At 45.5% G+C, this 13,010-nt stretch overlaps 1 protein-coding gene across 1 annotated transcript; it reads right to left on the bottom strand.

Annotated features, from left to right (window-relative positions):
• Positions 1-7,245: 7,245 nt before the first annotated feature.
• On the bottom strand, positions 7,246-12,679 carry LOC132341954 (phospholipase A2 inhibitor NAI-like). Its single transcript, XM_059874124.1, has 5 exons — positions 12,523-12,679; positions 11,367-11,483; positions 9,765-9,914; positions 9,496-9,636; positions 7,246-7,631 (listed from the first exon to the last, which is right to left on the bottom strand). Exons 1-5 carry the CDS (start codon positions 12,569-12,571, stop codon positions 7,402-7,404), a joined length of 687 nt encoding a protein of 228 aa, XP_059730107.1. The 5' UTR covers positions 12,572-12,679; the 3' UTR covers positions 7,246-7,401.
• Positions 12,680-13,010: the final 331 nt, after the last annotated feature.

Genomic DNA, 13,010 nt, shown 5'->3' with positions numbered 1-13,010 from the left:
TTGGACCTTTATCTTTGAAAAGCAGCTCTGAAATGCTGAAAGAGGCAATAGCCAAAATTATGTTAGAAAGCTCCACCCTCTGCATCTGCTGCAGTTCCCAGTTTTTACCATGACTTTCACTGCGCTGATCCAGGGCACAATCAGGAAAAGCAGAATAAGAATAGGGAAGGGACCTTTAGCACTCTTAGCGAGTGGCATCAAGACCTGCAAACTGCCAAGTTCACAGCAGAAAACATTTTCTCTGAGAGGCTGGCTTTTTGTTTCAAATTTTGATTTTTTTTTTTTTTCTGATTTTAACATGGATTTGCCCCTGCTAGTGATTTTTTTTCCATTTATTTCACTCTTTTTCATTTGTCACTCTAGCCTGTCTACATAACTAAGAGATGACTAGCCCAGTTTACATCATCAAAGCTCAATTTGTATTTTTGAATTTTCTCATGCCTTGATGAAGAAATACAGCCATTATTGAAACCCAAAAGCCAATAATGAAGAGGAAAAAGGTGACTCTGCTGCCAGCTTATGTCTTCCTAAAGAACTCTTCTTGAGGAAGGTGTACTCCTTCTTACAGGTTGGGAAACTGAGACATGAACCTTCCCACAGAGTTGCCAACAATAACAGAAGAAAAGCATCTTTTCAGGAAGAAAATATGTTTTTCTCTTTGTTGCCTCTCTCAGAGGTTTCCTGCGCATTATTTCCCCATGATGAGCTGCCAGCCAGCTCTCATTTTTAATCAGAAAACATAAGCCAGCATAAATGCCTGGATTTAAAACCAGCCTTCCTTTCTCTGACACTTTTCTGTGGGTTGTGTTGAGGCATCAGAGAGCTGAAAAGCTGAAAAGCTGAGCTGCTGTGGGTTTAGAGGTTTTATGGCAGTGCAGCTCAGCCAGGGAGGGTTTGCTCCTGAGCCAGAACTTGGGCAGCAGAATTTCTAGATGCAGAGGAAGGAAGAGCCTGTGCCAGAAATAGCTGCAAGGCTCCAGCATGTCCCACAGACTACCAAGCAGACACCATCTTCCTCTAAATATCCAAAAAGGGTGGGTGAGCAGTTCCTCATGTGCTGCAGATGGGCTGCAGAGAGAGGAACTGCCACAACCAGCGCAGATGGAGGTATGGGAGAGCATGGATGTGTACCAGGAATGTGCGTCACAGAGTCCAGTAGCTTCCGAGCCCCCACCAGTCCTTCCCCTTCTCCTGCTCAGAACTGTCCTAAAGAGCTTGAAGGTCTCCCTCTGCACAGTCTGATTGTTTAACTAGCCTTGAAACACCAAAGTTTCTTCACGAAAAAGGATTGAGAAAGACGTATGCCAGATGCACATCTTGGTTTTGGTCCAGACTGTCTGGATTTTCTGCAGGGGCTGAACACCAACCATGAAGATGCAAACAGGGAGTTTCCACAGCTGCCTCTGACAGCTTACCCCTCAACTTACCCACCAGGCAAAGGGAACAGAGCCCACAGGCAGGAGTTTCTGCACAAAACAGGAAGGAAAAGAAGCTGGAAATGGGGAATGATAGTGGTTAATTATTTGATAACACCTTCATGGTGTTGGTCAGTGAGCAGGTCTGTTTGCCAGGTACAGTACAAGGAGACACAGCACTCCATTGTATGGTACAGTGGGTGTGGTGGTGCTCAGTTCAAAAGTTGTACTTGATGGTCTTGAAGGGCTTTTCCAGCCTTTATGAATCTGTGATTTATAATTCTATGGCTTTTTTATTTCCCACAGGTCCTTAGTGTCCTAAGCACCATGTGCATTCAGTCTGGGGCCATTCATGACCTGTGGTACTTGTTAGCAGTTTTGGCAGTTTTTAGTAAATCTAGCACTTAATTGGCATCATGATCATCACTTCCTGTAATCTGAAGGATCTCATAACACTGTAATTAATTTCTAACCCTGTCCCTTTTGCTACCATGCAAACAATGACAATTTCATCTCCCATTTTACGAGAAAAACAGTTTCCCGTGCTCATGTCTGCAAATTTCCTGAGTGACCCATTGAGGTCTGAGGGCACAAGACAGATAAATAAAGCCACAGCTACAGTCCTAAACCAACCAGTCTGAATCACACTTCTCAAAAACTTCCATCCAAAAGAGCAGTGTGTCTGACCACTGTCACTGTATGTGAGTACTCAGTCATGGCCTTTGCGATATAATAAAGAAAAGGGAGGAGGAATTAAAACATCCAATTAAAACATCTTAAACCCATCATTTTACAGACACATTGTGTGGGAACTTAACCACTTATGAAAAGCCTGACTTCTTAGGCATACCCTGAGCCTCTCACTAATTCTATAGCTCAGCATCCTGCAACATTATCTGCCACCCCTCCAGAGCTCCTGCACCAAGGCCAGATTTCCAATCAGACTTTTTGGACAGGCTGTGACAAGCTACTTCCCAAATTGCATCAACCTCTCTGAATCCAACTAGCCCTGTGAGATGGGTTCTCATCTGGGCCCCACAAAATGTTCTGTAGTTTCCTCAAGCTGGAACCTCACAGCTCCCTTTAGCCTGCACAGAGCCCAATACCCACAACCAACTCCTCCTTTGGAAATCATCTGCCAATAGTTTTCAGGTTCTTCTCTAACAGGCAGCACCATTTGCAGCAGAATCTTGCTTGGAAAGAGTCTGATATTCCCTACCAGATTCTTCTGAGAATAAAATCTGAATCCATCACTGCACAACACAAGTTTGTGGGTAAGATGTTCAAGAGTTTATTCCCTGGATGTGAAACCTGACATGAGGTGTGACCACGGGATGTTCACAGTGAACTGTGAAAAGAAACTTACCCTTCCTGCTATCTGTGACATCTGAAAACAAAACAACTTTGTCAGCATCCAAGTGTCCAACCACCTGCACATCAGCTCTTGCCCTAATAACTGGTAAGCCTTACAAGTATGCTTGGAGTGATTTATTTGGTGATTTCAAGTTAGGTGCAGTGGTAAATTTTGTTTTCATTCACTCATACACATGAGAGAACCCAGTGATCGTAGAGGTCTTTTCCAATGTAAATTATTCTCTGATCCTAAGACAGTCTGCCATAGTTCAGACATGTATAGGGTGGGAGAGATGCTTCTTCCACATGTCAGCAATAGAAGTAGGTATTAAATGCTGTTCTTCACATTTACAACCCAGAGAAGGGAAAATATTGAGAAAATTTGTGAACAGCAGGTTTTAGTCGAGTAGAGGTGCCCAAGGAGTTAGGAGGTGAGACCATGCAGGCTTTGACACAGGGTTATCCTACTCCTGACCTGTGGAGCATTTGCTCTCTGTGCTACACAGCTATAAGGTAAAATACGTTCTCCAAGGAAAATACATCACTCTGGACCTGGGATCCTTCCCACCCAACATTTGTTGTCTGGGGTGGAGGTGCCTCTGCCAGTGGTAGATCTCAGAGTGCAAATGAGAATGTGTAGTTCAATTAGAGGCTGATCTCCAAGAGCAGTGCTGACTCAACCATCCTGGGAATTTAATACATATTGAGATGCAGACCCTTTGCTGTAGCCCAGATTTGGTCAGATTGCTCAAAACCCACCTATCCTTTCCTGAAATAGGTGGAAAAATGATGTCTGGTATGTAGCAGGACACGTGTCCCTGTCTGCAATAAAGCCTGCTTGTTCACCCTCTGTTTGTCTTCACTTTGCCTTTGAAGTGTGAGCCCCAAATTATCCACTGAACCTGCTAGCCCAAGGTACTGGAAAAACTTCCTTATGAGAAACATAGTAATTATATTAAACAAATTTTTTTAAATTGAAACAATTTTGCATTCCTCTGCAAATACAACCCCAGACCAAGCTCTGGTCAGATAAACTGGATCCTGGTGTTCTGAGCTCCAGATGTGAAACAGCTGGAGGCAGGAATGCTTCCCATAGTGTAAGAAAAAAAGAGGAAAACCATTCTCAGCCAGATATACTGGGAAGGAGCCAAGGGGTTTCAGTATCTGATAAGAACTGCCTTGCATGGTGCATGACTGCACAGAGATGTAGCCCCATCTCCCTAACTTCTCCTGCTCTGCTCCTTTCTAGTCCATCAAGCTCAGGGCTGTGTCCCCACCTTCCTTCTACCCTACAAAATCACCATTCTGTTGAGCAAAATTCTTGCATGACCATCTTCCTGTTTCAGATCTGCTATGAGTTTTCTGTCTGCCACCAGGCTTTCTGGCTGGCTCAGCATTTTGGGAAAGGGCCAAAACTTCTGAGAAGAGAGAGGGAATGGCAGGACATGGTCAATTTTCCACTGTCTGGGAAGGCAGGACAGTGGTCTGAGCCCTCTTGGCTTTACAAAAGGGGAGATAAAGGCTGTTGTTGACATGGTGGGTGTTGAGGTTGAGGAAGGCATCTCCAGCCATGCAGAGCTGTGAGTGTCTGTGTCTCTGGTGGCTGAAGTATCTGCAAGATCTAAGGGAGGATCTGGTATTCGCATGTCTGCAAGTGCGCGTCTGTGTGGGAGCAGGGTTTGTATATATTACAACGAGAAGCTGCAGATGGAAACAACCCATTTTGGTGTCTAAAGCCTGGTTCAGAGCCCATTAAAAACAGCAGGAGTCATTCCACATACAGTGGTGGGTTTTGGCCACATCTCTCCTTACCCTTCCCCAACATGTCTACGACCTCAAGGGCTGCTCCTTGCTGCGTATCCTCAATTTAACCCTGGGAGCAGCAGGGCTTCCCATGTTTCCCAGAGTGGCGGCTTTACAGGGGATCTCTGGACATGCCCCCATCTCTGCTGCCACAGCCTGCAGTTAGTGAGAGGCAAGTGCTGCTCATTCAGCTCTCCTTGATCAAGATACCGAGATGCCTGTGTTTGATTTTGTTTAGTAAATTGGCATCACCAGGGGTTTTTTTTCCATCTTTTGTATGCCTTTTATCTGAACACATTTCAGCATCATCTCCCTCTGCAGAAGCCAGAAATTGAAATCAGAAAGGCTCACCATCCTATCACTTTCATCCAGTCCATCGCATTTCCGCCAGCTCTGCCCGAACCTCTCTGCATCCATTTCTGAAAGGTCTTCATTCTAGGTCTCAGACATCAAAAGCTGAAGAACCTTTGGTCTAATGGCTGCATTCTGTGCACAGTGATGGTGTTGCTTTCTCTCCTTTGGTTTTGTCAGGTTACTGCTGCACTCCCGTGTTTAAAAGAGCCCTTTAAGGTCTTATCAATTCGACATAAGTGTGGTAATAGTCTGTAAACAAGGCACATCCCTGTCTTTTGTTTTTCAGTAAAATCACATGATTATGCTCCTGAAGATTTTCACTATAAGGCATTTTATTTCATGCTTTCCATTTGTAACAGCATTTTAAAATGTGGGTGTTGGAACAGGACCAAACACAAGGCTATCAGTCATAAAGATGAAGGTTTGTTTCCACTCGTCACTCCATCATTTATGCAGCCACAGATTGCAACAGCTTTGTTTGCCACAACATTGAGTTAGAGGTCAAAATCAAGCTGCTTCTGCTTTCTGCACCACAAACCCTCATCAGAAGTATTGCTGTCTGCTCTCCCCCTTGTCCTTCCCAAAATACCACCCCAGCACCATGTCTCTCAGGATGTGTATCACCCAAGTCTTGACCAGGCTGAACAGATCCATACAGCTTTTCCATCGTGATAACATCACAGGCTGGAGAGGAATGAGCAGAAGGTGAAGGGCTGAGCCATTGAAGTGGATCGAGGTCTGCCACGGGGGTGCCATGGACAGTAATGTAATGTTCCACGTGAGTGTGCAGATGTGTTCAGGGGTAATGTACTTACATAGATAGAGAATTTTTTTAATTCCAGGATTTTATCAGATCTGGAAAAATGCTGAATGAGTGGGTCACTGCAGTATCAGTATATGGCTACACCATGAAGAGGGAGCTGTTTTCCTTCTCCAACATCCAGGCTGTAATCGTACAGCCTCTGCAAATAATTAACTGAGTCTAACCGGCCTCTTTTCCCTGCATTAAATCTGTATTATCAGTTCACTCCCTACCTCAAAAATTAATTTTCACTCTCAGACCCACACCCCTTTATTATAATAGATAATGTGACATTTTGTCCCAAATAATTTGGTGGGAATACCGGAAAGAAAGGAGTTTCCACCTGTTTGAGAAGAAGGGAAAGTCAGGGGAGACAAAAACTGCAAGAACACTCAGTCCCCATGCTGCTAGTTATAAGCTGATCACACATACATTCATGCATACACATGTAGGCGTAGTCATCTCACTACTGCCACATGTTGTGGTCTGGTTTCTGCAGCCAAGGCTTTCCTAGCACTGAACTAGGAGATAAAATTGCATTGCTTGATCCCTGAAACTCCGTGCCCAAAATGTGTGCTTGCTCTGTTGAGCTGGGGTTTTTAGGGGCAGATGCAACCATGAACTTTGCTTAATAGTCCTATAGTCTGCTCCAAACTGGGCTGTTCATCTGGGAGCAGACACACAGGGAGATGTTGAATTTTGCTAACTGTATACCTCAGCATCTCTCACCACTCTCACCACCCCATCCTTTAGCTCACAGCCAGCACTAACTCCCAGGTATGGCAATGCTGCCTGACAAGGTGATTTTCTTCAGTGCTTTTGTGTGATACCAACCCAAGGATGCCCATGAGGCAAGGGGTGGCTGGGGCAGAATAATCAGGGGGTGGCAAATGTAGAAGTGGGAAGGCTGCACAAGCTGTGGGTGTAGTTCAGCCAGCAGAGAGGAAATAAGAATTAAGCTGAAGTTTCCCATTAGTCGGACTCCCAGCCATCTGTCACCATGGAAAGCTACCTTAATTAGAAGTTCCCCACATAAGCATTTATTCCATATAATCATCAAACTTAAGACTAAATGGGTGAGTATCCAGTAAGACAACTTCTTGCCAGGTGCAGCTTGCTTATTGCAGTGTCTTATACTCTGAAGCAAATACTATTTGTAGCCTAGGGCAGAATCAACCCTATGAGCTGAGGGACTCCTCCTACTTGGACAAACTAGATGCAAGGGTTGGAAAAAGGGGCAAGTGACATTTCTACTTGGAGTGAACCTCTCAGGAGCTCATGTCCAGTCCTTTTCAGAGCCTGGAAAAGTGTTTTTTGTAAGTTGCCACTTATACTGAGATAGTGGATGTAGACTCTAGGGCTGGCTTGAGAGCACCCAATTTTTGTGAAGGGTTTGAAGGCTTTTCACAGTCTCATATGGTCTCAGTATGGACAAAGCACTGAGAGAATGCAACACAAAACCAACCACAATTGAACTGATAAAGGTTTAAATGAGATTAAATCAATGAGGAAACAAAAGAAGTGTAAGTGCTGTCTTTAATCTGTGAAAATATAAAAGAAAAGCTAATCTGAAAATAAAATCCCCATGCAGAAGAAGTTACAGCAAAAAGGACTAAGTTGCAAACCACTGCTGGTGTTTGCTGTGGGTTTTGCTCAACCCAGCACTAGTGAGAGTCAGAAAAGTACCTTCTCCAGGATGAATCCTGATAGGACAGGAAGGAAGATTGTGTGTGGAGGGGCAACCCCAGCACTGTGCACCACGCTGTACATAGCAGAAGCTGGTCTGCATTGGAACCGTTTCAACTTTATGTCCATCATCCCCAGGCTGTTTTTTCCATCTCCTACCATACTGCACTCAGAAATGGTGGTGCAACCCTTCATGGCAGCTTTCAGAGACAGTCCACCTGTGCAGGGGAAATAGAAGAAATACATGGCATGTATCAGGGGATCCAATCCCCAACATTAATCCCACCCTGGCCAGTGCAGTCCCCATTTCCAAGCTAAGAACTGCCCATTTGTTACATCCAATTGGTTCCAAACCCACCAGCACTGTCAGCTGAACAAAGCTGAGGAAACAGCAAGGCCATCTCAGTTGACTTGAAATATAAGTGATTTAAGGTCTGCCTTCTTTCTTTCTGCTAAATAAAGATGAGTTTTAAAAATTGTAACCATTTAAATTTAAAAAGTGAAAATGTCTTAAGTAGTTCTCTTTCTCACATTTAAAGATTCTTCTGCCCATACTTTGGGTTCCTAAAGAAACCAGGGCTGTGTAACAGGACACCAGGTATTCATTGTCTCCTTCTCTCTCTGACCCTCTCATGACATTCAAACTGGACGACTTTCTCTCAGTCAGATTTGACATGGAGTTGAGAAGTCTCAACGACAATACAGCCTGAGCTATTTATTAAGAGAAATTCATTCTTGAAGTCTTTATAGGATTTTAGCCAAACCAAGAGAGAAACCTACTGACAGGCCCACTGAAACCTGAACTTGTCCTTTGCCACCACTGGAGCATTTGCAAGAGGAGACCTGAGCAGGTGCTGAGTGCCTAACTCCCCATTCAGATATTCTTGCTCCTGTTGCTTGCTTTTGCTAGTGCTGCTCATGTGTCTGCTGTGCAGATTATGGAGATCTGGAATACTTTGTAGGACAATTTTATCTCAAATACAAATAACAGGTAAAGGCACTTCATTAGCTCCTCACCTTCTGTGCTCCCCTACACTGCTGCTTTCTCTGCACAGTTTATCACACTGCACAGGCCTTCTCCATTCACAGTGGCTGATCAATCAAGTTAAGACAAGTTGGGAGGATTTTTTATTTCAGTCGTACACTGAATTAATTTTGCCACTCTATTTTCATTGCTGTGACTATGAAAATTCTCTTTTTCCTTCATGTTGTCTCTGTGAAACATGATCTAATTCAGGGTTTGGACAGCACATTAATAAAGTCTATAGGAAGGACCTTCAGGCATCACATCATCACCTAGCAATATTATCAACTCAAAGGAACTTCATCCATAACCATATACAAGATAATTGTTTTTCAGTCTGCTCCTACAGCTGCTGTTTCTGCCCTTTATTTCCATGGGTTTTGTCCTGCCTGCTGGAGCACAGGTGTGCCATGACAGGTGGAAGTCTTTTACCTGCAGCAGGGGTGGAAAGGAGAGTAACCAGAAAAATTGCTGTCTACTTTCCTCTCTCTAATTTCAGGACCTAAGGTGGGAAAAAGATTTCTGATGGAGCTGTTCAAAGGCTGGAGTTCAAGGCAGGGGATCTGGCCCCAGCTTTCCTCATGCAGAACCACCACTGCAACTGTGTCTTGTCCCATGTGACTGGTATTACCCCACGGAAAAGCAGTGTCTCTGCAAAGCTCCATCTGAACCTCCACTGAGCTGGCAACTGGCTTTGATCCAGACTCATCCTCATACATCTGGCTAGGGCCAGCAGGTTCAGGGGCTTGGTCAAGTTTCTTACACACCCATGTACCAGATTGCCCCAAGAAACCCGATCCACTCTTGATCTCAGTTATGCTGTGTTATGAAGAAGTCCAGCAATTATCCATGCATGACTGGGAAGAAGGAAAGGAAAGCAATGCCTGCCCTTTGATCAGCTTGAAGTTTTCAGTTTTCAGCTTTAAGTTCCTTGTATCTTCCTCTTTTTTTTATTTCACACCTTTTGCCCATTCTTATCTCAGTAGAGCTTTATCTTACACTAGTTTCACCCATTTTACCAAAAAGATGAAAAACAGCCCCAAATGATAGGCAGTTACCGGCATTCATTAACCCAGCAAGGTCAACACATTGGTTTTCAGATCCAGTGCAGTTTACAACTTCACTACCACACTGAAAGGAGTCCACACTGTAGCAGGCAGGACACTGGTATCCATTGGGCACATCATTATCTGGGGGCACTGGAATGAAAGACATGGTCTGTAGCTGGCTTCAATAAGGGAATGAGAGGAATAACACAGGTGATGGCCTCACCATGGGATGGATCAGATAGAGAGGGGATGGGCTATAAGGAAAATAAATGGTTTACACGACACGGAGGTGGTCTGGCAGTCACTGCCCGTGCAGCAAACCAAGTGGCTCTTTGCTTTCACCTTCCCATAGTTCACGGTGACAGGACCAAGGTGGCAGATGTGGGATGGCAGGCAGGACTTGATGGATGAAGAGATGGCCATCCCCCCTGTCATGAAGCAGAAGGCAATGCCAAGTCATTCAACACAAAGTAACTCGCTTCCCCTCCCACTGGTTCCTGTACCATCTTCTAGGTAGCTGTCCCAGGGCCTAAAAGGGTCCCCTGAGCCCCCTGAGAAGCATCACCAGTGAGCCAGAACACTGCAGAGATGATGGTGTGACACATGCCTCTGACCCATAGCACAGGCTTGCTCAGCCTGTGTAAATTCTGCAGAGTGCACAGTCCATCCCAGCCACAAGACATGGGCAAGTCTGGTCTACCCCATCAGCCAAGCCCAGAAGGTGTAAAGGGGAGCAGAACAGCTGAATTGAGTCTGCTGAAGTGCTTGAAGGATGAAAGGTGGGTGCAGCAGCAGAAGAAGGCAGGCACTGGAGCTGCCAGCACCAAAGCTGGTAGGATATGAGCCGGGCTCTGGTCTAAAAGGCAACAATCACATCACTAAGGCTGAGCAACGACTGAGGCCATGCCTCTAACACAACTGAGTGTCCAGGTATGTCAGGGCTCAGCACCAGCTTTGACTTATCAGCTGCAGGGGCATAGTTACTGCTTGACAACATTTCCTCTGAGGACAAGCTGAAAGAGTTGTTCAGCCTCGAGAAGGACAGGCTCCTCTAGTGACCTCATAGCAACCTCCAGTGCCTAAAGGAGCTACAAGAGAGCTGGAGAGGGGCTTTTGACAAGGACATGAACTAATAGGGCTAAAGAGAATGCCATCAGACTGAAAGAGGGCAGATTAGGATTAGAAATCAAGAAGAAATTCTAAACAGTGAGAGTGGCGAGACGCTGGAACAAGTTGCCAGGGGAAGCTGGAGGTCTCCCATCTCTGGCAGTGTTCAAGGCCAAGTTGGATGGGGCTCTAAGCAACTTGAACTAGTGGAAGGCCTCCCTGCCCAGGGCAGAGGGTTTGGAACTAGATGATCTTCAAGGTTTCTTCCAACCTAAACTGATTGATGATGATGATGATGATGATCACTATGATAAAGTGATAGCTCAGACCTGGTGGCACTCCAGGATTGCATGGTGTCCCCATCCCTGCTTGAGGACAGGCAAGCTTCTCTCTCCACACATCACCAGTGCATCCCCAGTACTAGGTGTCAGCACCTTACTGTAAGTCATGGTTCAGTCTCCCAACTTCCTGACTCAACTACTCACCCTCACCAGAATTAAAAGCCAGTGTCTCCTCCCACTAAGAGGTTTTGGTCCTTCCCTCCACAACTAAGATCCAAACCCTCCCAGTAGAAAACTGCTTCTCGAAGTAGAAGAATAAAGAGCTTTTCCTATCCCAGACTATCCTGATCTCTGGGTCATCTGTCAGTAAAAGAAAAATGAACAGGTTATCCAAGGATGGACCATACTACCAGTGACAGAAGCAGGGAGAGAAGGACAAGTCCCCAAGCCAGCCCCACTCTGAAAGCCACACTGGCTTAGAGGTTGTCTCACCTATTAGGACTTCATGCAGAATAATGCCACAAGTGTCTTCACCACCAGTGCAGGCTTTCATGGGGCCAGAGCAGCTTTTTCCCATGCTGTGACATATCTCACACTGAAGACAGGTCCCTAGGGAGAGGGGGACACATTCCTGAGCAGCAGTCATAAGGGATCTCACTTCCTCTTTCACTGATGTTTGATTTCAGCATTGATCAGCACTTTTCACATTTCTCTTCCCTTATGTTTCATTGTGCAATCTCTGTTGGGCTTTTCTAGAGTTGCTGATGACAGCAGCCCTACAAACTCCTTCATCCTGGCAGGCACTCAGGTGTTCCTGGATTCACAGACCCCAGATTCTCTCTTTGTAGAGAATAAGGGCACCCGAGTGGCTGGGGAGCAAGAGCTGCCAGCAGGTTGGCTGTACTCTGTTTTGTACTCTGTACTAACTGCAGACTTTCTCGGTAAGCATTATCTCTTTGTATACCTCTTTGTAGGCATTAGAGGAAACCATTTCACCAGATACCTGCTGGAACACTTTGAGCAGACCAGAATATCAGATACTCATCAGGAAACACTTAGAAAGGAATAGCATGTATTTCAACAGAGAGCAAACAGATCCCTTCCGTGGCACACACCCACAGAGTCCAGCATGTAGATTAACAGGTCCAGGGCATGTGTGACTTGCCTAAACCCCGGTGCCAGCTAAGGCACCTTGCAGTGGTCATGGCATCTGCTGTGACCCAAGACCTCCCAGACAGCTGTGCTTTTCTGAAGCAGAGCTGAAGGACAGCTGAGATGATATTATGTCCAAAATGTCACACAGCCCTGAACATGAGTAAAATAAATGAGCCTGGAGATCGATTGAGCTTACCAAAGGTCTGTCTGCCTCAGGGTAACCTGAGTCACTCTGATGCCTGTCCTGCCTATACAGCCAGTGAGCACCACAGAAATCAGACTGTGAGCTCACATTGCAAGTGCCAACACCCTCATCTGCACATTGGCTCATAGGATCAGAGATCCCCCAAGACCAGTCACCCTCACCCCTCTGCAGTGCAAGTCTCCCAAGATGAGGGTGTTCATGGCTCAGATGGCAGCAATTGCCTCACACAAAAAGCATTCCATTCCCAGACCTCTTTCGTGTCTCACAACCCCACAGTGAAAAACTCACCTGGGTCCAGGAAAGCCAGGAGGAAGCTGAACCCAAGGGATACCCTCATGTTGATGGGAAGTAAGCACAGGGAGCTGCCAAGTCTCACCCAACAAAGCACTGTGTGCCACAAGGGCTTTATAAACTGGAAGGAAAGGGGGTGTTTTAGGGAAGTAGAAGTTGGGGAAGTTTTCTGAACAACATATATATACTGCTGGGCGCTAACACCAGTGTTTGCTTTTTCTTTTAAAGCACAGGTGTTGCCTTTTTCTTGACACAAGTGATTGGTTTTCCCCTGTGTAGAGCGTGCATGCTCTGGGGTAAGACTGGCTTTCCTGGTGATACCAGGTATGTCTCTGGTAAAGACTTTGAACAATGTTCAGCCTCCACCATCCATATGGATGATGGAGAGGAAACCATTTGAAAAGCCCTGGTGTGCTCTCACTGTTAGGCCCAAAGAAACAAAGTATAGCAAGGAGCAGCCAGGAAATTCCCCTGTGGTTGAGTTT

This window comes from Haemorhous mexicanus, chromosome Z (genome assembly GCF_027477595.1).
Source record: "Haemorhous mexicanus isolate bHaeMex1 chromosome Z, bHaeMex1.pri, whole genome shotgun sequence".
NCBI lineage: Eukaryota > Metazoa > Chordata > Aves > Passeriformes > Fringillidae > Haemorhous > Haemorhous mexicanus.
The sequence above is the reverse complement of the archived record's forward strand: the minus strand, read 5'-3'. Positions and strand labels throughout refer to the sequence as shown.